The 26,456-nt window shown below is 36.4% G+C and overlaps 2 protein-coding genes across 4 annotated transcripts in view; one reads left to right on the forward strand and one right to left on the reverse strand.

Annotated features, from left to right (window-relative positions):
• On the reverse strand, positions 1-25,359 carry SOCS4 (suppressor of cytokine signaling 4). 2 transcript variants are annotated; one of them, XM_074213452.1, is made up of 3 exons: positions 25,059-25,359; positions 20,363-20,502; positions 1-1,461 (listed from the first exon to the last, which is right to left on the reverse strand). In XM_074213452.1, exon 3 carries the CDS (start codon positions 1,365-1,367, stop codon positions 57-59), a length of 1,311 nt encoding a protein of 436 aa, XP_074069553.1. In that variant the 5' UTR covers positions 1,368-1,461; positions 20,363-20,502; positions 25,059-25,359; the 3' UTR covers positions 1-56. The 2 variants fall into 2 exon arrangements, with proteins under 2 accessions (XP_074069553.1, XP_074069552.1); XM_074213451.1 differs by lacking the exon at positions 20,363-20,502.
• Positions 24,825-26,456, forward strand: part of WDHD1 (WD repeat and HMG-box DNA binding protein 1) — a 100,834-nt gene continuing 99,202 nt past the window's right edge. For both annotated transcript variants that reach the window (XM_074213449.1, XM_074213448.1), the window contains exon 1: positions 24,825-25,546. The gene's annotated coding sequence lies outside the window, so the exon portion shown is untranslated. The remainder of the gene's footprint in view (positions 25,547-26,456) is intronic.

The following is a 26,456-nucleotide window of genomic DNA, read 5'->3' on the forward strand; positions in this document are numbered from 1 at the left end:
AAACCCACAAAAGAACTTTTATGTGATCAGTCAAATGCCACTAATCTTCCTTGGCATTATTGTTCTGGTACATCAATCCTGAGGACTCTAACTTTTGACTTATAGTGGTATTCCTTCAGATATAATTTCATAGATGAAGGAATTGGGAGGGTATCAATGCCATCATATGTTGTACAGTTACAAATAACTGTCCTGCATATATGCTGAAGAGAAAAGGGGAAAGTCCGATTTAAAGGAGTGGATAAAAGTGGTTCAAAGAACATACAAGAGCTTGGGTCTTTATAATGTTCCAAGAGTCCAGTAATATCTGGAGAATGGAAGACACAAGGATCATGTGCATCAAAGCTAAAGTTATGATTCCACTGTTCAATCCTAGCATGAAGAGAACGACTATAGCGTCTAAAACTAACAGAGAATAAATAGTCTTCCTGTGCTGAGTCACGAAGTAAAAAGGTTCCCTCTGGTTTTCCTTCCAGTAATGCCTCAGCTGCATATTTGTCCATTACTCCCCAATAACATGGATTGTTATTGATCTGAAGGAGATCTGGAACAAGACAGTGAACATAATCTATCTGAGTGTGGTACTTAGGAGGTGTTTCCAACTGCAGCATTTCATCATCAGTTTCCCATTTTGGTTTGTTTCTTTTTCTAGAACTTGTGCAAAGTGTTAAAATTTCATCATCTGAATCCATATCACTATCTTCTATGCTGTTATTAGATGCCAGGTTCATTACAGAATCAGTCTTTGGATCACACTGATATGAATGGTTGTCAGTAGTTGTGTCACATGGCTGAACCTGAGTATGTGAAAAAGAGTTTGCACATTCTTCTCTGCTACCTCTTTCCCTCAGCTGGATATCTCTCATATCACTTTCAGATAAGTCTGTGCTTCTGCGGTTATCTGATTTTGGAGTTATAGGGGCAGTGTGTTGTTTAATTAAATGCCAACGAAAAGCCAGTTCTGACTGAGGTGGGAAAGGACACTTATCTAACATGAGTTCGCTGATGAGAATTTTTCTTTTAGATGGGAGCACTGAAGAGTGTCGATTACTACAATTTTTTATGGGAAAGCATTGTCCCATAGCATCTTGCAATTTTTGTTTAAGAGAACGACCCAAAAATCTGTGCCCACATGAGTGATCTAAATCCAACTCAATGGATGAACAGCTGTACTTCCTCTCTGGGCTACCTAAAGGGATGTCAGTTTTCTCTGTTGTCCCTGGTGTGTCAGTATCAGAAGAGTGATCGTTCTTTTTAGACCAAGAGAGCTTTTTCCCACTCCACACATAACCATCTTTTCTGTCTGCACTTCTACTCCGACTGGTTTTGGGTCTCACATCAACATTTTTCGTATTATTCTCTGCCATTTTGTCAGGCTATATCCACAAATCCAGATGTTACATATGCTGGCTTTTCAGGTTCTCAAGGAGGAAATTTCTTCTAAGTTCTTTATGGAAGTATCTAGAAAAATAAACAAAAATGTTTATTAACCATTTGTCACATAAACATTACAGTTATATACTAAATTTCAACTTTTAGTGACAATAAGTTGTGAAAAACACAATTATATATCTTTGAACACAGTAGGCACTCAATAAATTAAATTATCATTTACACATAAAGATGTAGAAAGGGGAATGAATATTAGAGCAGTTAGAGGATCTTTTGCTTTTGCCAATACACATTTTTATCACAAACTAACAACTTGAGGAGAATGGTGTAGCTGAACAATGGCCAAACTCCTCTTTTTCCAGTCAAAATGCAAGTAATGAAAATTCAAATATTTTCTACTTCTATACTGAGCATGTTCCATGTTCCTTCATTTTAAATATGTATTAGTGAACTTTGAAACAGGTAGTGAGCAACAGGCATCTTTTTAATGCATTGACTAGTAGCTCTTAAGCTCTTCCTAGGGTCTACCTAGTAAAGTTCAAACATTTTTGTCTGGAATTCAAGGCCTTCCAGAGTTTGGCACCAGTTTATATTTTCAGTCTTATTCTATATTACAGTCCTCTCAGAATTATTTAAAATTCCAGCTAAAATTGGACTACTTTTTGTCCTCCAAATTCTCCTCTTCTAAGCAAAAGCTTTTATGCTTTTGTTTTAGTTCATTGCTGTACCTGGAAAGTCCTCCCTTCCCTTTTCTCTGAATTTTTACCCATCCTTCTTTTCTGACCTTTCCTAATACCGAGCACAGTTTCATGATTTTCTCAAGTATGTACCAAGAACTCTTATTAATTACAATTATTTGTGTATTATTTCCTGTTGAGCTCCAAGGGGGCAAGTCCCATTGTTTATCTAAACTTTCTTATCTCCACCATTACCAAAGAATTTATCACCCATTGATCAATCTACTGGTAACAATCCTCTCTGTATTTAGATTTTTCCTGGATAACAAGAGTTATTAGTCTTTTACCAGGAATGTACCTAAAATATTTTCAGTGGGGTAGAATCTGTCAAAGTTTATGAGCTGCTGGCAAAATCTTAAAACAACCTAAGGTCACTTCTGTTCCATGATGAGATATCAGAATGGAATTTTATGGAGGAAGATACCTCAATATTCTACAGCATGAGCTTAAAAAAAGTACATGATCATACATTTTTCTCAATAATAATAATCTGACTGGATGAATTAAAGCAAACACTGATGAAATATTATTGGAGTAAGGAATAGAAAAAGTAGATCTGGAAAATACCTCAGCAAATAAGGAAAAAATAGTGACCATAGTGTCCATTTGGTAGCATAAGTATAATATACAAAAATATTATTTTATCCAGCTAAGTTTATTTTTATTTGCAATTATAATTCCTTCCTTTCTCCTCTTTCTAATGCTTATCGTTATCATTCAAAAATATTTTTAAAGATTTAAAACATTTTAACAAGATTTATTGTAGATGTCACTTGAACAATCTGTTTCAAATCCCAGAAGTTTTTGAAAAAACTTAAGTATCTTTATGAAATAGAGACTGGACCTGTGATTTAACAAGCATAAGGAACTTCCATGGATGGAAACTACCAGTAGGAACCAAGAGAGAACACTGAAAGATTATGTGACTTGCCCAGAAACAGAGGCAGGATTTGAACTAAGGTCTTCCTTGCTTCAAGTCCCACTCTTTATTCACTAGGCAAATCTGTCTCTCAGTGCAGGTGAGAATTCAGTAGACACAGAGAACAACTCTCTCTCTCTCTCTTTCATATCTAAAACTCCAACAGATTACAAGGAAGGTTGAAGAGGTGCCAAACAAATTTTCCCATGGAGCTCTGCCTGATGACTTCAAGCATTAGTCATATTAAAATTTTGTTGCCAGCCAGTCTGAGCAACATTTATAGAGGGAAAGACTGAATGAAGTATCTGGCATTGCTTACTTCCTTCTAGTCTTCTAATAAATAAAATTAGATCATCAAATCTTTCAGCCTGTTTTTTTCTACAATGTATATTCCTGTCAAATGAGTCAGAATAGAGAATGTGATTGCTTAATTATTTTTCCAAGGTGATGGGTACTAGAGTATGAGTATTAGGGCAATTAAATTAAATGCTTCAAATATTTAAGGATCAATGAAATCTACAGAAACACTCAGGTAAAATGAGAAGTCATAAACTGAAATTTATCACTCACTGATCAATCTACTGGTGACAACCCTCGCTGTATTTAAGTTGTTCCTGGATAACAGTCTTTTGCCAGGAACGTATCTAAAGTATTCTCAGTGGGATAGAATTGTCAAAGCTTGAGTTGTTGTCAAAAAAAAAATAATCTAAGGTCACTTCTGTTCCATGATGAGATATCAGAATGGGACTTTAGAGAAGAAGATCTATGCCTCAAATATGGCCTCCCCCCCACTTCAACTCTTCAAAATTTTTTTGAAAAATAAGATAATTTTAGGGTAGCTGATAGAGTACTGGCCCTGGAGTCAAGAGGATCTGAGTTCAAATCCTTGCCCCCGACACTTGATAATTACTTAGCTGTGAGACCTTAGGCAAGTCACTTAGCCCTTCTGTCTTGCCAAAAAAAAAGATAATTTTACAACTGATAATTAAATTTTATTCAGTATTAGAAAAAGAATTCGATTTTGTAGAGATTAAGATTTAGAAGACTATATATAGTATCTTAGAATTCTGTTTCAGGTTTTTAGATCTGAATCAATTAAGCTTTTTACATACTTAAACAGTAAATTTCTGATAATGACATTAGTCAAATGTTATATGAAGAACTCTCTTCTCTCTGAGTTCAAGTGGTAATTGTTGATGAAATGTATTTACCATACTGCAAAACCATTGAGGCAAAAATCTAGGTTTATTTTGTTCTAGCCTAGGTTCATGCTTCAGAGTAAACAGTAAGCCTGAATAATCATTAGAACCCAACAAGATTTCTTCTAGGTAAAATTACACCAGAGTGACAGAGAAATAATTCTTTAATATTTTGCAATCTTGTACATTCCTAAAATTCCCATTACATTCAAGTAGGAAATGGGTTATATTCTTATGTTGATACAGCACAACCACTAAACTATTTCAAGTCCTAGTGATTCAGTTTATAAATTATTTTTGCATAATCATTTTAAATTGTCATAATGGAAAAATATCAATATTAATACCATACTCTGAGATGTAGGCTCAAGTATGTGAGAAGCAATTTCTTATAGCCATTTTTACCACTCATTCAAAACTTTTTCATTTTTCCCCCATCCTTATGAGAACCTTGCTTTTTATTCACCAAAAAATGAAACTATCTGCCAAGAGTTCCCTCTTCTTCCCATCTCACAAAACTCAGAAGCATTCCATAACTATCCTTCACTTATCTCACATGAAAAGATGGCCCTTTTCCTTGTCAAAGCAAACTGCTTTACACACAAAAGTGATATTTGTTTTCTTCAGAGTGTCCCCTTAATTGTCACCACTTTCAATAACCATCAGTATAAATCTCCCTGTTTACTAGCTGCTTATTGCCCACATCTTTCCCACCCTCAAAAAAGCCTCACTTGATTGACTACCCACAACAGTTGCTATACTATCTTTCCTCCCTTTAGTGGTGAAACATCTTTAGAAGGACATTGTCAATCAGTGCTTCCATTTCCTCTTGTCTTTACTTTTTAAGTCTGGCTTCTGATTTTTTTTTCTCTCTCCAAAGTCTCTTAATTGCTAAATATGACTTTTTCTCAGTTCAGATCTTCTTGAACTTTCTGTTAATCAACCTCTTCTATGACTTTTTTTTTGACACTTGAGCTATTCCTGGTACTCCTTCTATCCGTCCATTCACTTTTCAGTTTTCTTTGTTGGATCTTCATCCAAATTGTGCCCACTAATCTTAAGTGTCCTACAAAGGCTCTGTCATCTCTTCTGCTTTTATACTATTGTATTTAGTGTAAATAAACTCTTGTGGATTCAACTATCTCTTCTTTGCACATAATTTTCAGATCCAACTTCTCTCAAAAACTCCAACCTCATATCTTTAACTAAATACCTATTAGACATCTTGATTTGGATATCACATAGATAACTTAAATTCAAAATGTTCAAAATTGAGTTCAAATGTCTTTTTCTTTAAGATCCTTCTTCTCAACGTCTGGCAACCTAATTTAATCTGTGGCTAGTCCATATTCACAGAAGTCTCCTTGTCTCTACTCACACAACTGTACAAGTTCTTATCACCTGATGGCTGATGATCTCCATGCCTCAAGTCTTTGTGTATTCTAGCCCACCATTCAACTATCAAATGACCTTGCTAAAACACAGGTCTGACCATATCACTCTACCCCTTAATTCCCTATTACCGCCAGAATAAAACCCCTCTGGCAAATTTTAAAGTCCTAACAACTTGCAATTTTCTTATACCTTATGCTCTTCCACATAGTCTACAATTCACTCCTTGCTCATTTTTTACACAAGAATTCCATCTCCTGACACTGCATTTTTACTAGCTATCCTAAATGAATAGAACTCTGTTCTCCTCTCCATCTTTTGAATTTCCATCTTTCTTTAAGTTCCAGCTAAAATGCCACCTTTTATAAGAATCATTTTCCTTATGCTAGTGCCTCTTCCTGTGATTATCTCCAATCTGTCCAATAAATATCTTATTTGCATTGTCTTCTTCATTAGATTGTAAGTTTAAGAGTAGACTTTTCTTGCCTTTTTTTGTATTCCCAGAGATTGGCAAGTGCCTAACAATTAAAAAATGCCTAATGAACGCTTGTTTTTGACTTGGCTTTTAGTCTGGAGAAAGAAATGTCCCAACTGTCAAAATTCCCCAAGACCTTGAGAGATGAACTCTTTGTCCTAAGATTTCAGGGAACACTGATAGAAATCTTGAGCAAGAAATTAAAACAATCTGGGCTGACATTTCAGAAATGAGCAAAAAGCCACTATGTTATTCCTTTTGGAGATAAACAAAGGGATTTTCTCCTAGTATTACTTAATCTTTACTCAATGGAGAAGGATAGATCCTAATGGATCCTAATATCACATACTATAGATTAGCAGATAGGCAATGATGTAACCAAGACATAAATTATAAGATTTTTAATATCCTTAATTCATCATCCTATTTATCTATTTAAAAGAAAAAGTTATTTCTATTTTTTATTTTTTTGTAAGGCAATGTGGTTAAGTGACTTGCCCAAGGTCACACTGCTAGGTAATTATTAAGTGCCTAAGGCTGGATTTGAACTCAGATCCTGACTCCAGGGTTGGCGTTCTATCCACTGCATCACCTAGCTGTCCCAAAAATGTCATTTCTTAAGGATTCCAAATAATCTAAAAAGGAAAGTTTTAATATGTATGGAATATTTTTAATATTTAGGGCAAAGTAATCCTTTAGTAATACCTTCACATAATACATTCACAGAATATTTGATTGGGAGGAATCTCTAAGATCATTTAGGTCAACACGAACCTCTTTAACCTTCAAAAAGGGATCATCCTCTAGTTCCAGAAAATGCATCACTTTATGAGGCATTCCATCCTACTTGTGGCTACTTTCAAAGTGTCAGGTAGTTTTTGCCTAATAGTTAACTGAAATCTCTCTTCCTGTATCTTACATCTATTGGACCTGCTTATGCATTTTTAAATCAAGAAACATAAATCAATCCCTTCCTTTACATGATATATGTTCAACTACTTGAAGTAAAAGATCTTCTCTGCTCCAGGCTAATTATGTATACTTTGTTCCTTCAAATGATCCTGGTATGGCATGTTTTCAATTTTCTTCTTTCTGATCAATTTCCTTTTGGATATGCTCCAGCTTGTTAAAGTCTTCATAAAACACACTGTCCAAAATTGAATGAGTTACTTTGCTCTTTTGATAAAATTCTGTTTATAAGCAATAAATAAGTACTTCAAAAGTAGGTCAAATAATATAAAAAGCTATTATAACATCAAGAGAACTATGATTTTCATATTAATGATATGTATAATTAATTTAACAATAATTTGGTTTCTAGAGATTCTTTTTACAGGCCAACTCTGGGCTTGGGAAAACAGTGAAAACAAAGCAGCAGAGAGCAATTCATCAATCATGATGTATTCTTTCCCTAAACTGTACTTGCCTCTATTAAGTGTGTTGTTTGTTGTTAGGTTCTACCAAAAGAAACCATGATTAACCCATCTTTATATGGGGAATTTCCTATGTACTCAACAAATGACTGAAAGCTAATTATAAGCTTAGCAAACTTCATCTAAATCCAGGTATGCAATCTGCGAAGTTTATTAATCACGCTATCCCTGTAGTAGGACAAGGGTTGGAGGGGAAAGGGCTGTTGAGAGGCTGCTGACTAACTGCCCCTAACCCTTCCTACCTAGTCCCATGAATCTATGTAGCACCCACAATCAGATAGGCAGACAAAGGAGATCTGGATTCTTTGTTTGTGGTAAAGAACCTACTGTATGACCAAGCCACCACTGATATGTGCCTGGGGTCTGAAGGATGAGAAAATCACCCACATGTGCATTTGTGTAAGTAATAAGCTTCCTAGACTCACTGAGTTCTTATGCTCCTTGGTTCCCTTCTGCACTCACAATTCCCTCTTATATACATTCACTATACATATTTAGAAGTTAACTAGACAGTTCAAATGATAACTTTATTGTTCTTTTTTTAAATTAAAATTTATTTTTTCAATTATACTTAGAGATAGCTTTCAATATGGGAAGAAAACTATACACACACACACAAATACATATATGACTATTTATAGCAACTCTTTTCTGGTGGCTGGAGATTGAGGGAATGGCCATGGCTGAACAAATTGTGGTAGGTGATTGAGATGAAATGCTGTTCTATTAAGGGAAATGATGAATAGGATGCTTTCAGTAAAAACTGACATGAGCAGACAAAATGGAAAATATTATACACAGTAACTGAAATATTTCAGGATGATCAGCTGTGAATGACTTAATTTTTCTCAGCAATGCTGTGACCCAAGAGAACTCTCAAAGACTTATGATAAAGAACACTATCCATCCCAAAGACAGAGCTAACGGTATCTGAATATAGACTGAAGCTCGATCTTTTTTTTCCACTTTATTTTTCTTGGGGTTTCTCATGGGGGGGAGGGGGGATGTTGGGGAGGGTGTTAGGTTTAATTTAACAACACGACTATTGTAGTAATGTTTTTCATGATTACACATTTTAACCTACATCAAGTAACTTGCTTTCTCACTGAGGGGGAGTGGAATGAGAGGAAGGGAGAGAATTTGGAACTCAAGGTTTTGGAAGTAAATGTTGAAATTTGTTTTGGCATGTACCTGGGGGTAAAAAAAAAGGCAGTTTTCAACATTCATTTTTGTAAAGTTTTCTCCTTTTCAACCTATCATAGGAAAGCAAGCAATCTGAAATAAAGGTTATGCATATACAAATCATGTCACATCTATTTCCATGTTGTTGATTTTTTTTTTTTGTTTTTGTTCTTCATTTTTTGAAAAAGACCATGATATCAGGAAGGTGATGCCATGACAAGAACAAGAATTCTGAGTGAGAGGATGCTGTACTGGTGAGCCTCACTTTCTCCTCCAGAGCCATCCAAGTCCAGTGACTTGATATGAATTGGACTACTAGGGATGGATACAAGGCAATCGGGGTTAAGTGACTTGATTATTCAAATTTCCATCCTCCTGTTCTAACCACTTCACCATCTAGTTGCTCTATTTCCATATTAGTCCCTCTGTCAAAAAAGAATCAGAATAAAAGGGGGGAAAAACAATGAGAACAAAAAAGCAAAAAACAAATTTTAAAAGATGAAAATAGTATGCTTTGATTTGTATTCAGATTCCACAGTTCTTTCTCTGGATGTGGATGGCATTTTCCATCAAAGGTCTTTTTTTAATTGGCTTCTTCAAGACAATGAGGTTAAGTGACTTGCCTAAGGTCATACAGCTAGACACTTATTAAGCCTCTGAGATTGGATTTAAACTCAGGTACTTTTGACTCCAGGGCTGGTGCTTTATCCACTGCGCCACCTAGCTGCCCCCAGAATTGTCTTTGATCACCATATAGCTGAGAAGGCGCTGAGTTGATCTTCACACAATGTTGTTAAAGTGTACAATATTCTCCTGCTTCTGCTCATTTCATTCAGTATCAGTTCATGTAAAGTAGTCCCAAGTTTTTCCCAAAACCTGTATGCTCATTATATTTTATAGACCAATAACATTCTATCACATTCCTATATCAGAGCTTGTTCAGTCATTTCCCGATTGATGGGCATACCCTCAATTTCCAATTCTATGCCACTACAAAAAGAGCTGTTATAAATTTTATTGTGGATATAGACCTAGTAGTAATGTTGCTGGGTCAAAGGATATACACAGTTATATTGCCCTTTGGTCATAGTTCCAAATTGCTCTCCAAAATGGCTGGATCAGAGTAATTTTTTCTTTTCTCTTTTTTTGCTGACATAAGAAATAACAAAAGGAATGGTTTCAGAAAAACTTAGGAAGACTAGTATGATGAAATATAGAATCAGAACAATTTATACAATATGAGAAACATTGTAAAGACAGCAACTTTGAAAGACTAAACCTAAAATAAATTAGACTATGTCAGTTGACTTCTTCCAAAGCTATCACTTTTCATGATATTCTTGGATTGAAATATCTGACATTTTAAATACTAGAAAAGGGTCAAAATAATATAGATCTTTTACTACTTATTATTTAAAAACCATGTAACAGTAGGGGAGAAAAAAAAATCCCTTTACAAATACCTATTTAGACAACTTCATAGCACATTAGGTGACTCTTAGTTTATTAGGGCTATACTACTGATGCAAAAACACTGCTAGTACCTATCTTATGGAAAAGACCTGAACTTGAAAAGACCCAGTCTTGCAGCAGATGGGTGTCCCCTTCCTGAGCAGATCAAATTATAGTGAGGTTACCATTAGGTGTTAAATTCTTTGACCATGACAACCCATGAAAGAAGTAGTAATTTTTAAAGGATCATTAGTACTTTCCTCTTCAAGATGTGACAATGGTCAAAAAGAGAACAAAGGATTCTAAAAAATACAGTAATCTATAAACATTAAGAGTAGATTTAATAAATACTTAATCTTTGTCTGATAACTTAAAACATTTCCAAACAGTCATACTATTGAAAGAAAAAAGGCCAAAAATATAGCTATTTCACGTTATCAAGGAAATGTGTGCTCAAAAAGGAGGTAGGCTGGTCATGTGGTGAGAGCTAATATTAAGATAAAGGATATTTCAAATATCTTCACTGTTACTCATGAAATATAAAAAAGACCTATAGAATAGCAAGCTGGGAAAATTCTCTCCGTAAGATCAATAGAAGATAGTGAACAAGAGTCACACTGAATGAGAAGGTACAAAAGGGAGGGAGAGGGAATATGGGCACTGATAAGGTCATAGGTCAACTGAAATAGTAAAATATTATGAAAATCCACTGAATTAAATAGTATTTTAAGAAGATATTTCGGGGTGGCTAGGTGGCGCAGTGGATAAAGCACCAGCCCTGGAGTCAGGAGTACCTGGGTTCAAATCCAGTCTCAGACACTTAATAATTACCTAGCTGTGTGGCCTTGGGCAAGCCACTTAGGTTTTTTGCAAGGCAAATGGGGGAAAAAAAAGATATCTCATTCTCATTTCTGTGGTTTTTTTCCCCCTCAGTATAGTCAATATCCATGCATTTGATTCCTTTACTAATGTTCAATTACTAAAAAAAAAAATTCAATTTTTAAGCTCTAAATTCTCTTCTTCCCAGTTCTCATTCCTCAATGAAAAAACAAAAACAAAATCTGTTACAAATATTTATAGTCAAGCAAAACAAATTCCTTCAATAACCTCAAGTGGAAGGGAATAGGAAGCTGAAATCTATAAGATCTCTCTAACTGTGGCTTTTTTAAATACATTCATCAGAGGTTCTAAATAAATCCTTCTGCTTACTTCACCATTCATATAAGCCTTCTCAGTTTTTTTCTGCAACCATTGCCTTTATAATTTCCTTTAGCACAACATTTCATCATAGTCATATATCATAAATTGTTGAGCCATTCCCTAACTGTTGGGGAGTCCTTTAGTTTCCAATTCTCTGCCACCATGAAAAGAACAGATAAATATATTTTTGTATACCTGGGCCCTTTTCCTCTTTCTTTGGGGGTAAAAATCCAGTAGTAGTATTGCTAGATTAATGAGCATTATTCAAAGTCTAATAGCTTTTTAGGCACAGTTCTAAATTGCTTTCTAGACTGAACCAGTTCAGTTTCATCAACAGCACATCAACGTATTTCTTTTCTCCATAGCTCCTCTGGCATTTTTTTTTGTTCAACTTTGCCAATCTGATGAATGTGAGGTGGTAGCTCAGAGTTTAGTTTATATCTTTCTGATAGATTGGATTTCTTCTGAAAACTTCATATTCATATCCTTGAACCATTAATAAATTACAGATTGGCTCCTATTCTTATAAATTTGACTCAGTTTTCTCTAACATTTAGAAATGATACCTTTATCAGAGAAATCTGTAAATCCCCTTCCCCCTCCATTTCCAGTATTTCTTCTAATTTGGTTGCATTGGTTTTATCTGTGCACTACTTTTTATTGCCTCATTTTTTAATAAATAATATTCTATTTTTTCCTAGTTACATGTCAAAACAGTTTTTAGCATTCATTTTTACAAGATTTTTACTTCCAAATTTTTCTTACTCCCTCTTTCCTAAAATGATAAGTAATTTGATATAGGTTACATAAGTGCTATCATGTAAAATTAGTCTCAAGAAAAAAAAAACAAGAGGGAAAAAGGAAAGTGATTAAGTAAAAAGGAAGGCTTTGATCTGCATTCAGATTCTATCAGTTTTTGTCTGGATACGGATAGTATTTTCTTTCTAGCGTCTTACTGAGAAGAGTTGAGTCATTCAGAGTGGATCTTAAGACAAAGTTGTTGATTCTGTGTATAATGTTTTCCTGGTTCAGCTCATTTCACATGGCATCAGTTTGTACCAGTCTTAGATTTTCCTAAAAATCTCCCTGTTCATTATTTCTTATTGTACAATAGTATTTCCACTTCATTCATATACCAGAATTTGTTCAGTCATTCCCCAATTAATGGGCATACTCTCAATTTCCAATATTTTTGTCACTAGCAAAAGGGCTGCTATATTTTTGTACAAGTGGGTTCTTTCCCTTTTTTTTGCAATCTCTCCAGCATACAGAACTACTAGAGGTATTGCTGAATCAAAGGGTATGCACAGTTTTATTGCCTTTGGGAATAGTTCAGATTGCTCTCCAGAATGTTTGGATCAGTCCACAACTACACCAACACTATATTAGAGTCCCAATTTTCCCACATCCTTTCCAACATTCATCATTTTCCATTTTGTCAAATTAGGCAATTTCATAGGTATGAGGAGTTACTTCAGTGTTGTTTTAATGTGAATTTCTCTAATCTAAAGTGATTTAGAGTATTTCTTCATATGCCTAAAGATTGCTTTGATTTTAATATCTTAAAACTGCCCATTCATGCTTTGACCATTTATCAATTGGGGGATGACTTGTATTCTTATGAATTTGACTCAATTCTTTATTTATTTTAGAAATGAGGCCTTTATCAGAAACCCTGGCTGTAGAACTTGCTTCCCAGCTTTCTGCTCTCCAAACCTTGGTTGCATTGGTTTCATTTGTGCAAAGCTTTTTAATATAGGCAAAATTATCTATTCTATATGTCAAAATGCTTCCTAACTCATGAATTCTTCCCTTCACCATATAGATCATTCTTTGTTCTAATTTGTGTATAGTATCACCCTTTATGTCTAAATCCCATATCCATTTTGGCCATATTTTGGTATATGATGTGAGATGGTGGTTTACATCTAGTTTGTGCTCTATTTTTTCTAGTTTTCTCATCATTTTTGTCAAATAGGGAGTTATCTCAAAACTGAAGGTCTTTGGGTTTATCAAACACTAGGTTACTATGGGTCATTTACTACTGTGTTTTATGTACTTGTCATTGCACTGATGGATGTTACCACTGCATTTCTTAGCCATTACCAGAAAGTGTTGATGATTACTGCACTATAGCAAAGTTTGAGATCTGGCACTGATAACACTTGGTGAATGAATATATTTTGATATTGATATTACTTCATTGTCTGGTACCTTTTAGTAAAATTTCTTTATCTCTTTTAATTAGCTCTATTTTTGGTTTTTACTTTTGTTTGAGATCAAGATTGCTACTCTTGCTTTTTTTTACTACTGCTTAAGCATGAGAGATTCTAGCCCTTACTCTTACTCTCTCTGCTTTAAGGGTGTTTCTCGTAGACAACATATTGAGGGATTCTGTTTTTGATTCTCTCTGCTTCTGTTTTAGGGGAGGAGTTCATTCCATTCATGTTCACAATTATGACTGTGTACTTCCCTTCATCCTATTTCTTTCTCTCCTTTCACAAACATTTTCCTTCCCAACTGCTTCTGTCTACAATTTCCTTGGTCTGCCTTCTCTTCTGTCAACCCCTTCCCACCTTACTTTTTTTTTCCTGTTATCCTGTTATGTAAAACAGATTTCTATATTCACTTGATTGTATATTTTATTCCCTTTTGGAGTCAATATTGATGAGAGTGATTCAAGCGATGCCCACTGCAATATGTCTTTCACACCTCTACATGTGAAATAATTTATCCTATTCTAACTTTTCCCTTCCTTCTGGACTCAGTATACTCCTCTTTCTCATCCATTAAGTATTTGTTTAATCTCATTACCTCAAATTCATCTTATAGTCATACTAATAGCTGTGCTATTAGTGACACAATTTAAAAGAATTACAAGCTATCACTTTCCCATCAGCTCCATTGAAACCCTTACATTTTCTTTTCCCTTTTTAGGTTTCTCTTGGGTCTTGATGTTGGAGATCAAATTTTTTGCTCAATTTTTATCTTTTTCTTATAAAAGTTTGAAATCTTTCTAATTCATTGAATGACCATTTTTTTTTCTCTTGAAGTATTATGCCTAATTTTACTGGGTAGGTGATTCTTGGATGTTGCCCCTAGCTCCTCTGTCTTTCAGAATATCATACACTAAGACTTCTGATCCTATATTGTTGTAGTTCCTAAATCATCCTGTGTAATCTTGATTGTGGAAATATTCCTTTCTGGTCAACTGCAGTATTTTTATCCTGACCTGATAATTATGAAATTTGGCTACAATGTTTATAGTTTTTATTTTGGGATCTCTCTCTCCTGAGATGATCAGGAGATTCTCTCAATGCCTATTTCTGGTACCAGGATATCAGGGTGTTCTCCTCATTAGTTTCTTGAAAGATGCTGTTCAGGGCTTTTAGGTTCAACGATTTTGACTTGTCTCTCCAGGATCTATTTTCTAGGTCAGTTGTTTTCCCAATGAGGTATTTTAGATTTTCTTCTATTTTTTTCCCATTCTTTTGAATTTGATTCTTGATGTCTCATAGATTCATTAGCTTCCACTTGCCCAATTCTAATTTTTAAGTTCTTTTCCTCAATTAGCTTTAGAACTTTACTTTTCCATCTGGGCAATTCTACTTTTTAAGCAGTGGTTTCTTTTTTCTAAGCTGTGCCTTTAATTTCATAAACCTCTCTCATTTCTTTTCCCAATTTTTCTTCTACTTTGCTTAATATGATTTTTAAGCTCCATTTTTGAGCTTTTCCATGAATTCTCTCTGGGATAGAGAATTCTTCCCATTTGTGTTTTGATAATGTTGTCCTCTTCTGAATATTCTCTATCACCATAATAATTTTCTAAGGTTAGAGTCTTTTTTTTTGTTGTTTTTTGCTCATTTTTTTGGCCTCCCCCCCCTTTTTTTTGTTAAATTTGAGGTCTGCTTCTGGGGTGGAAGGGGCACTTTCTCAGGCTTCTTGTTGCCAGGGGCTACAAATCTGTTGTTTACTTGATGTTACCCTAAGGCTCATGGGGAACCCTCCTGTATGCTACTGTGCTGAGAGGGTGGGGAGGTGGTGGCAGTTGGAGGTCACAGTGGGTCTAGCAGTTTACCTAGTGTCGGGCCAGGATCTTAATGCTATTGTCTGGTACATACTGAGGCTGGTGGGATCTTTCTGCATTTCCTCAGGGCTTTACTGAAACGTGTGGTAGTCTGACTGCCGAAGTTGCCCATTTGTCCAGTGCTATATTGAAGCACACGGTAGTTCTCAGAGCTGGAGTCTGTCCATTTCCTCAGCTATACTGGGGGTCCTTGTGTTGGCATTTGCCTGCTCCACCACATTGGGCTCAGGATCTCTGGATGACTTGCTGAGATGGGGATTGCTGCTGGATTGCTGCTGCCTTGCTGGGATGTTTCCTGTCTTGGACCATTCTCCCAATTTACCTGAGTAACATAGACTTTTCCTGTCATTCTTCTAAGTTTCTTGGGTCAGTCTACCCATGAGCAACTAATATTTTCTATTTTGTTCTGTCTTTAATTGTGAAAAAGATATTTTGTAATTGTGTTGACATAGTTCCTATATCTCCACAGGTATATTTTCAAGTATTTTCTGCTATCTGAACTTATTTTAAATGGAATTTTGTTTCTATTTCTTCCTGTTGCAATTTGGAGGTAATATATAAGAATGCTTATGATCTGTATAGGTTTATTTTATATTCTGCAACTATGTTAAAGTAAGGATATCAATTAGATTTTTAGTTACTTATAGTTGATCTTAATAAACCAGCATCTGCAAAAAGGTGCTCATTTTATTTCCTCTTAGTTTAGGCTTATTCCTTCAATCTTTCTCTTGCCATTACTATTTACTAGTATTCCTAGTACAAATAAGGATAGAAGACATACTTGTTTTACCCCTTATCTTACTGGAAAGGACTCTAATTCATTTCTAGTACAAATAATACTGGTTCTTGGCTTTAGACAGAAACTAACTATTATTTTAAGGAAAAAGTTATTTATTACTATGCTTTCCATTGAGTATGCAGCTTTTTTTTAATCACATCTTTACAGGAATAAAAACTGACTGAAAGGTAAGATCAAAAGATCATAGATTTAAAACTAGAAAACCTCAGAATATTTCATCTACCCCCTTCATTTTACAGATGAGGGAAGTGAGACCAAAAGAGGTCAAAGGACTTGCCCAAGGTAGTTAGTGGCAGATCTGAGATTTGAATTCTCAAGTTCTCAGACTCTACACTTAGCAATTCTTGACTTCATCACAATGAATCAAGATTCTACTGCTCTCATTGTTTTGACTATAAAAATATGATCCCATGGAGTAATATGCTGTCTTAGAAGTTTTCATCTAACAAAGTTATCTTTCATGTCTATGCTTATATCACAAACAAGGCCCTAAAAGATATGACTTTTGATCAACAAAAATGCATAAAAGATATTAAAGGTAGACAACCATGAAAGATCATTCATGAAACAAAAGGAAGGCACAATTACTGTGCTGCAATGGTATCCATTTAATATCCAGAAAATATAGATGAAAGCCACTAAGGCCTTAAATAGATCCCCTGTGAAGATTTATAGAAAGGTATGGATAAGAGTTACATGGAAGCAATTCCAATGATAGAGAATTTCCAGGTCATGAACAAAAGTCATCCTTCTCCCCTGACATAGTTTCCCATTCTTTCATTCCCATTTACTGGATACTTTCCTATGCCTCCTAAATCTTAACCCAGTCTATCCTTCCACTGTGCCCAATGGGACCACCATTCTATTGTTAAACATTCCCTCATCTTATTCCTCTTCCCATCTTCTAGGCCTTTATAGAGACCTGGCTTTTGTCAGAAGACATTAGGTAATTGGTTTACTTTTCTAGAACTGGATCTTTCCCCATCCCCTGAAACAGAGGCTAGGTCTACATACTCTTATAACTCACCAATACTCCTGTCACCATCACTTAGTAACTTTTTTCCTCTGACGTCTAGTCTATTCAGATATACTGTCCAATCAGAATGGCAGCTATCTACTGACTCCCAACTCATTTTTTCCCTTCTCTCAAGGAGTTAGTTCTATATCCTGATCACATTTTTTCCTCCTTTTTTCAAAACTCCCCAATAAACCTTGTCCTCTTCTTAGTGGACTTTAATATACCACCTCAAAAGTTCTTCCTTCTGAGTAATTCAATCCTACAACCTATTTCTTCATTCCATCTCAGTCACATAGAGATAAATCACAACACTGAACTCACAAATTTTAACTTTTATGATCAAGTATTCTAAAATTCTTTAACTATAACTTCTTATTGTTTCACCTCCCCTTGTCCTTCATTCCTTCTAAATGTATTCTTTGTTCTTGATCTCTTCTCTTTCTCTTCCTCAGAAGATTCTCAAACTATCACAATAGTTCTGGTTTCATTTTTCATTTTTCTCTCTTTTAACAATCTTGATCATCAATTAAACAGTTCAATATTATACTGACTTAACCTGATGTCAGGGCCTACTACAATATAGTTGTCTAAATGTAATTGGTCCCTCATTATAGCAAGGAAGAACTTTCAGTCCTTCCTTATTGATTCTCTGAAGGAGATATACTGGCATAGAAGATGGAGAGCCAGATTTGAAGTCAGGAAGACTTGGGATCAAGTCTCAATTCTGACACATACTGGACAAATCTTGGTGCTACAACCAACTCACCAAGGTGTGGGAACAAATGTAAAAATAGAGAGTTTCTTCAATGAGAGTTTCCCATGCAAATGAAATTACATAGTCAGCATAAAAAAATGATTATTATTTTCTACCACAGAGGTTAATTCAAATCTTTTCTCTTCTAAAGTCTCTTACTGAAGGAAAGCTTCAAGTAAAAAAAAAAGCAGGCTTAAAGTACAATTGTATTACATGAGTTCAACAGTTGAAAAGTGAAAGAAGCTGGTCGAGAAGTAGGCTAGTTATGAAAGGAAGGATAGTTGGATTTTATAAATGGATAAGAATTAACTTTTTCTAACAAGGGTGAAAACTTTTAATAAAATCTTAGATGGAAAATTTAAGGGTACTAGTTCCTGATTATATTTGGCATAAGCATTCTATGGTATAGCATATTCTAAAAATAAAATTTAAAAGTATCCAATGTGCTCAGAAGCCTAACTATAATATAATGTGCTTGTATACACACACACAGACACACACATGTATTCTTATATTAATTAGATATCATTATTCTGTATTTTAACTCAGTTAATCCTTCAGTTTCTATTTAATTTGAAGAAACCTTATTTTATTAAGATAATAGTGTAGAGGAAGTAAAAACAAAGAATGAAGTTGAGGAAAGATTGTTGCTATTTCAGAATTTTTTTTACCAAAACATAATTCTAGCTACATTTATAGAAATGGATTCCCATGACAAGAGGAAATTTCTGCGGTCCTTTAAAAACTCTTTATTCTCAGGCAATTCTATTATTTCTAAGGTCCATGGCCTCCAAACTTTTTTGCGGACACAAATCATATACCATTTCTCTTACCTCTTTTTATAATCTGTTCTGTTTACATTGCAAACGACTTCATTTTCCAAGAAATAAAAATAAAAAGATGTAGTTTGACATCTAGAAGTCCTTATTACTCTCCAGGAATTTCTACTACTGGAACATCATGCCACAAAGAGAACCCTAGCTAACTTATTCTAAGTCTGGAATTCCCAAGAAACTGATTTCAATTTAATCAATTCATGACTCAAGCCATAAATTCACTTTAGAGATTAATACCCCAAATTTAGAGAATTAGTGGTCTCATTCTCCATCTTATTTACAATACTGCCACTATAGTAACGGACTCACTCCATCTTATATATTAAATTCCACAAATACTTTGCCAAGTTTAGCAAACACAGCTTTAATATGTTAACACCCCTAATGGGGACATCAATTAAATAAATAGACCATTAGGTTGGTATAGAATGGTCATTCTGGCAGTCTATTAATTTGCTCTTATACATTAGCCAACTACTGGACATACACAAATCCCAAAAGAACTGGGATGAGTTTCCACAGAACACTTAAGTCCCATGTTTTGTGTGCTCTCTATTCCTTGTACTGTAATCAAACCTAGAAGCAAAGAAATATAAGAATTCAAAAGTAGAAGCAATGAGAAAAGTACACACTCCTGCCTGCCTGCATAATGAAGTTTGAAGCATGTGAAAACTAAATTAAATTACTAAAGCTTGGGGACAGCTATCTCTAAAACAGGAACAATGAAAAATGAAAACAGATGTTCAGAGTGCACAATAGTAATATTATCCATCATAAAGATATCTCTAACGAAACTGCAAAAGGGTTGGAAAAGTACAACTTATCTTCCATAATATACTTACTGTAATAAGGTACATAAGGCTTTGCACACAGAAGGCATTTAATATTTGAAATGATAGGCACTTTCTTCCAATTTCACCAACTGAATTTAAAACAAATTTCTTTGGTTTAACTTAGGAAATATAAGATAAGTTAGGAATTTTAGTTACTATTCCATGAGATTTCTGAGGATTCTGTGCCATTCTGGAGATGGTTGTTAAAGAAACTCTACTGGAAATGAACTTTCACTGATATAAAGTAAAAAAATTATACAGCAGACTACACTTAGTGAATATTCCCCCCCCCCCCAACATCTCAATAGCTCAATTATCATTATACACTTTTCCTAAAGGCAATAATTCTACACACCAGGTTAAATAACTATCCAGTTTGAAACACTACAGGGCATATGATTAGAAGAAAGCTAATACTAAAATATGTTCTCTTGTTCTCTCCTCAAATCTGGAGTTGTATAGGTAATATGTTATCAGTCAATTAATAAACATTTATTAAGTAAATTGGCCAGGCAAAATATTAAGATGCTAGGGATTCAAAAGGACAAAATATTCCCTGCTCTCAAGGAAAGAAAACAAGTTTATATGTATGTATAAGGTGGGGCTTGAGCTTTGAGATGGGAGTGAATTTAAGGCATATGCAAAGGCACATACTAAAGATAAAAGATGTGAGATGGATGTTCTCTACCATATTCCAGAATCCTTCTTACTCTCGAAGATTCCTCTGATCCAATGATTTCTTCCTCTGGCTGGTCAATTACTCTTAGAATATGCATTTTGAGGAAGTTTCCAGTCTGGGGATATTAAAAAAAAGCAAAACAGAGTCCCAGCCATCAAGAAGCTCACAAGCTACTAATATGGAAACATCCACAATTTTGAGGAGTGATATGGCAAAGGAGCCTAGGTAAGTAAGAAAGGTAGTAGGGCAGCAAAGAATCATAGAAACCCAGAGAAGAGAGAGATACTAGGAGAAGAGGATGAGCAATAGTCAAATGTAATAGAAAAGTCAAAAAGAATGAGAAAAGATCAACTGACATGGCAATTAAGAGATAAAAGTTGTACATTTTCTTCAAATTATTTATAGTGTTATTTTTCAGTATATATTTTTTTTAGGTTTTTGCAAGGCAAACAGGGTTAAGTGGCTTGCCCAAGGCCACACAGCTAGGTAATTATTAAGTGTCTGAGACCAGATTTGAACCCAGGTACTCCTGACCCCAGGGCCGGTGCTCTATCCACTGTGCCACCTAGCTACCCCTCAGTATACCTTTTAACAGTTGTCACAGTATTTTCTTTCTGTTCTAGCTATTACACTTTCCATTAGTCAACGACTGAACCTTTTATTCCCAAAGAAAACCAACAAGTATTTATTAAGTACTTTTTTTTTGTTCCAGGCACTGAGGATATAAAGAAAGGCAAAAAATTCTAACCTTGGCCTCAAGAAGCTCACATTTACATGCCCATAGAAGGGCAAAAACACACACACACACACACACACACACACACACACACACACAAACACAAAATGCCTGTCAGATAACTTTGTACTGAAAGATTTCATAATGCTTTTCTTTGTAATAGTAAGATGATGATTCTGTTCCACCATGCACTGAGTTGTTTTTAGCAATGGATTAACAGTTGTAGTTTCTTCCATACTTTCTTAGGCTGTTGCCCAGCTAGATGAGCTTTGAGTCTTTGCCTAAGGTCACAGAATTTAAAGGAGCTGTAATCACGAGGTCTCTCACAATAAATAAAATCATAGGTTCTACTCTTATCATTTTTACATAATATACCCTATATCAATATAACTATTTTATAAACATTTTATAATTAATTTTAAAAACTCCCCAAATTGATCAACCTTGATGAACTCGCTCATTCCATCAGTGCAACAATCAGGGACAATTTAGGACTATCTGCAATGGAGAATATACCATCTGTATCCAAAGAACTGTGGAGTCTGAACAAAGACCAAGGACTATTACCTTTAATTTAGGAAAAAAAAACCTAGGGGCCGCTAGGTGGCACAGTGGATAGAGCACCGGCCCTGGGGTCAGGAGTACCTGGGTTCAAATCTGACTTCAGACATTTAATAATTACCTAGTGATGTGGCCTTGGGCAAGCCACTTAACTCCATTGCTTTGCAAAAAACAAAAAAAAAAAACAACCCAATTTGATATCTTATTATCTAATCTTGTTATCTCTTATACTTTATGTTTCTTCCTTAAGGATATGATTTCTCTCTCATTACATTCAATTTGGATCAATGTATACCATGGAAACAATGTAAAGACTGGCAAATTGCCTTCTGTGGGGGGGGTTGGGAAGTAAAATTAGGAGAAAACCAGTAAAACTCAAATAAAATCTTAATATCTGATGGTATCCTTTACTCATCAATCTCCCACATTCACTCTCTTATCAATTTTTATCTTCCTTAAATAAGCAATCGACAAATGTCAATTCTACCTCCACATCCTTTCTCCTCACTTAGGCCACAACTACTTGGCTCATCAACTCTCACTTGTATTATAACCTCTTAATTGATCATTTTGCCTTTAATTTTTAAATTTTTCCACTAAGTAATCAAAATGATACTCTTCTTCATTTACTAAGGTGATAAAGAAAGAACAGTTTGTACAAAACAATCTCCTCAGAAGTCAGTGATGTTTTTTTAGGGTTTTTTTTTTTTTGCAAGGCAATGTGTTTAAGTGGCTTGCCCAAGGCCACACAGCTTGGTAATTATTAAGTGTCTGAGACTACATTTGAACCCAGGTACTCCTGACTCCAAGGTCGGTCAGTGCTTTATCCACGTCCCCAAAGTGATGTTCTTAAAGAACAGGTCTGATCCTGTCACTTCTCTGATCAAGAAGCTCTGGTGGGTCCCCCCTTGCTGCTAGAATAAAACACCAACTCTTTTTTTTTTTTGGTCATAAAGTCCCACATATTCTATTATATTTTAATTCCTTTAATTCAATTTTTGATACAGCTAAACTGGATTCTTGTGATCTTTCATATAAGAGATTACATTTTTCTACCTCTGTCTTCATGCTAGCTGTCCTCCATGCCTAAATATGGACCTCTCCTCACTGATGCCTCTTGGAAGTCACACATGTAGCTCAGGTTAGTTCTCTAAAATTACATGTTGCAGATCAAGCTGTCAAACTGCACAAAGGAGGAGTTTCTGGGAGTTCTCTGAAACTCATGAAATCACATTTATATCCAATTTTTAAAAAATGATATAAATGTACACACAAACAAGAAAATCAGTTTCTTTCACAATTCAGTTCAATTCTCCCAAATTAAGTTTTTCCTTTGGCAAGAGGTAGATGTAATAGAAGGAAAACCAGATGGGAACTCACAAAAGTTGGTTCAAATCCCACCTCTGGTACATACTTATCTGTGTAGTCTTGGACAAGTAATAATATCCCTGAGACTCAGCTGTAAAAGTAGGAGATTTTCTGGTAGAGTAGATAGGATACTGGACTAGAAATCAGAAAGGCCTGGATTCAAATCCTCCCTCAGATACTTACTTGCTGTATGACTATAGGTAAATCACTTATGTCTTTATGCCTCATGTATTATGAAGAAAATTGGATTTGATGGAAGGGACTATATCTTATAGTTTTAAATTCATCACCCCCCCCAACTGCCAGCTTTGTCTCCTAAAATTATTTCCTTTGTATGATTAGGATGAAGCAGGCACTTAATAGATACTGACTGCTAATTTGTTGAAGATGGTTTACCTATAAATTATTTCACAATATTTTAGTTAACATAATTTATTAAAAGAAATAATATATGGCAGCATGGTGTAGTAGATGGTTTACTAGACTTAAGAGTTATAAAGACTTGGGCTCAAAAGTTATTCCCGGGACAAATCTTAACTGTGAGCCCACACACACGTGGATTGGTTAGCTCTCTAAAGCTACATCTTGCAGAACAAGCTGTCCAACTGCACCAAGGAGTTTCTGGGAGTTCCCCCATACTCTTGAAATCACATTGTACCAAAATTGTTAAAAAACAAACAAACCAAATCGACACACAAACAAGAATATCAGTTTCCTGATGAATCTACAAAACCACTTTGAAAACAGGCTAAATTATATTAAAATCTTTATCTGATTGAAAGATTACTAAGATTATAATGAAACTTTTAAAAGAATTTGAATTGTGCTTTTAAAAAAAATTGCAAAGGATTCTATAATGCAAAAATAAAGCTGAGGACAGAAAAGATAGTAGGAAAATTCCTAATTATTGCTTTCATATGTGAACTTTTTTTTTTTAGGTTTTTGCAAGGCAAATGGGGTTAAGTGGCTTGCCCAAGGCCACACAGCTAGGTAATTATTAAGTGTCTGAGACCGGATTTGAACCCAGGTACTCCTGACTCCAAGGCCGGTGCTTTATCCACTATGCCACCTAGCCGCCCCCATCCGTGAACTTTTAATACAAAGTTTAATTTCTCAAAAACTATCATGGTATTTTCATGGAACCATACAATTCTTGAATGTCAGCTTAATTATTGAAGTACAAATTGGTTTAATTATAAGGTAATCTAGTATATCTCTCTATTCAGTACTTTAGGGGCCCCTAAATACAGAATTGTTTTAGGTAGCTCTACTTTGTCAGCTCAGTGGGCTAGTTTTCCAACAATTTCAACTTCACTAACAATTAACTACTGTAGTTACCAACTACAGTCAATGAGGCCCACTCACTGTCACTTGCCAAATGGATTTAAAAAAAAAATCACACTGAAGGTTATGATTTGATTTTATCATCTCACGATTGAAAAAAAAAACTAACTAGCAGTAGGAACTGCATCAGAAGCAGGCAGTATTAACTAAATAATTGCCCACATGGTAGTGGAGAAGATCACCAGTTAATATTTGTAAAGCTCTTCGTAAGCCTTAGAGCACTATTGAAAAGCCAGCTCTGTTAAGCCAAAACTTCGGAGGGCATCAAAAGTAGTGTTCCTTTAAATCGCAGAGTTGTTTGAGGAAATGTAGGACGAGTCATTGAGAAAAAAGCCTGCACCAAGGGCTGAGCCCCGAAGCGGAACGGCGCGGGACGCCTAAGGGCCGGCTTCCGGACGAGGAGAGGCGAGCGCCGCACTCCGCTCCGGCCGCGGGGCGAGCCAACCGCGGCGTCGGGGGACGTTCCTCTTCAGTCAGGGACACCCGAACGGAGCCAGGGCAGGACGACACCCCGGCGCGCCCCGCTTGTCCCACACAGAGCCGGGGGCGCGGGGCGCGGGGCGCCGGGCGGGGAAGCTCTTCTCCGGGAGCGGCCGGGCGCTACCCGAAGCCCCGGGAGCCCCGCGGGAACGCGACCGGCCGCCCTCCCCTACCTCGCTTACCTGCCGCGGCGCAGCTCGAGCCGAGCCGTCCAGGCGGCCGCCTCCATCGCCGGAGCCCTTCGCCCCGCGGCCCGCCGGAGTGCCGAGGGACGAGACTGAGGTCGCCGCTGGCTCCTCGTGCAGCCCCGCCCAGACTGCACCCCTCCTCCTTCACCTCCGCAGGCTGACTCCCCGGGGAGCTGGCTCGGTTTCCGTCTCCGCTGGAACCGTCTCCTCTTCCGCCCGCCGGCTGGGTCCGCGACCGCCACTTCCGAGTTCGACTCCTTCTCTTCCTTTCACGGCTGCTCCCCTCCCTCCCGGCTGGTTTCCTAGCAACCACGTGCACGGCTGTGACGGTATCATCTCGCGACGCAGTTCCTTGGGTCTCAGCGCGCCGCGGGGGTGGGGCCGGCGCGCTGTGCTTGTCATCTGTGCGACGGCAGAGCGCGGGAAACTGCTGGGAACTTGACTGGGGTATCCGCGGCTCATCTTCTGTCCGGTTAGGCTGGGTGAGTAGCGGCCGCCGAGGCTCTGGTTTTCCGCCCTTTTGTTCCCGGAGATAATATTACATAGTTGTCTCCATTTCTATTCTTGTCACACTCTCGGGAACTGATAGCCCCGTGTTCGGGGGAGAGGGGGCCCATGTGCGGGTATGAGAGATCCTTAACCACGGCTAAAGTACTGAAAAGGGTACACTTTTTCCTGTCTACCTCTGTCCCTTTCTCTCTTTCCCTTTCCCCCTTTCCCCTCTCTCTGCAAGGTTTTTGTAGCTCCTTGTAAAACTGGGGGCGTTCAAATCCGCCCTCAGACACTTAATAATTACCTAGCTATGTGACCTCGGGCAAGCAACTTAACCCTATGGTCTTGCAAAAACAAACAAAAAACCCCCAACAAACTACTTTTGAAAGTTCACTTTTAAATAAGTAATTTCCTCCTAAATGCTCGCACCGATCTTCCCACCATCTCTATTCTTCAGCTAGATGCATACTTGTCAGTTTATATTAAATGCAACAAACGTTTAAGAGCCTACTATGCTAGACACATAGGGAGATACCAAAAGAGGTAATACAGTCCTTGCCTTTAAGGACTACTATTGAACGGAGAGATCATCCAAGCAAATACGTTACAAACAAGCATTATAATGGATGACTGGGAAAAATTAATAGAAGAACAGCACTGTAATTAAGAGAGATTGGGGAAGACTTCCTGTAGGAGGTAGAATAATTAATTTATGTTAGGCAGGTGTAGGACTAGTACCGAGTCAATTAAATAAGGGATCTGTTTCTGTTTCTCTTTGTGTTTGTGTGTGTGTGTACATGTGTACAGAAGAGCTAGATTCAAGGAAACCAAGGCACACTCAGGTTATCAGCCAGCATTTAAAAATATTTAAAGATTGTATTAGGTTTTTTTTAACATTGT

The sequence above is a fragment of the Macrotis lagotis genome, chromosome 1 (assembly GCF_037893015.1).
Source record: "Macrotis lagotis isolate mMagLag1 chromosome 1, bilby.v1.9.chrom.fasta, whole genome shotgun sequence".
In the NCBI taxonomy this organism is placed as follows: Eukaryota; Metazoa; Chordata; class Mammalia; order Peramelemorphia; family Peramelidae; genus Macrotis; species Macrotis lagotis.

Bases quoted from the DNA above. Each gene is read 5' to 3' on its own strand.
- SOCS4 (XM_074213451.1), bottom strand. From the start codon at position 1,367: ATGGCAGAGAATAATACGAAAAATGTTGATGTGAGACCCAAAACCAGT.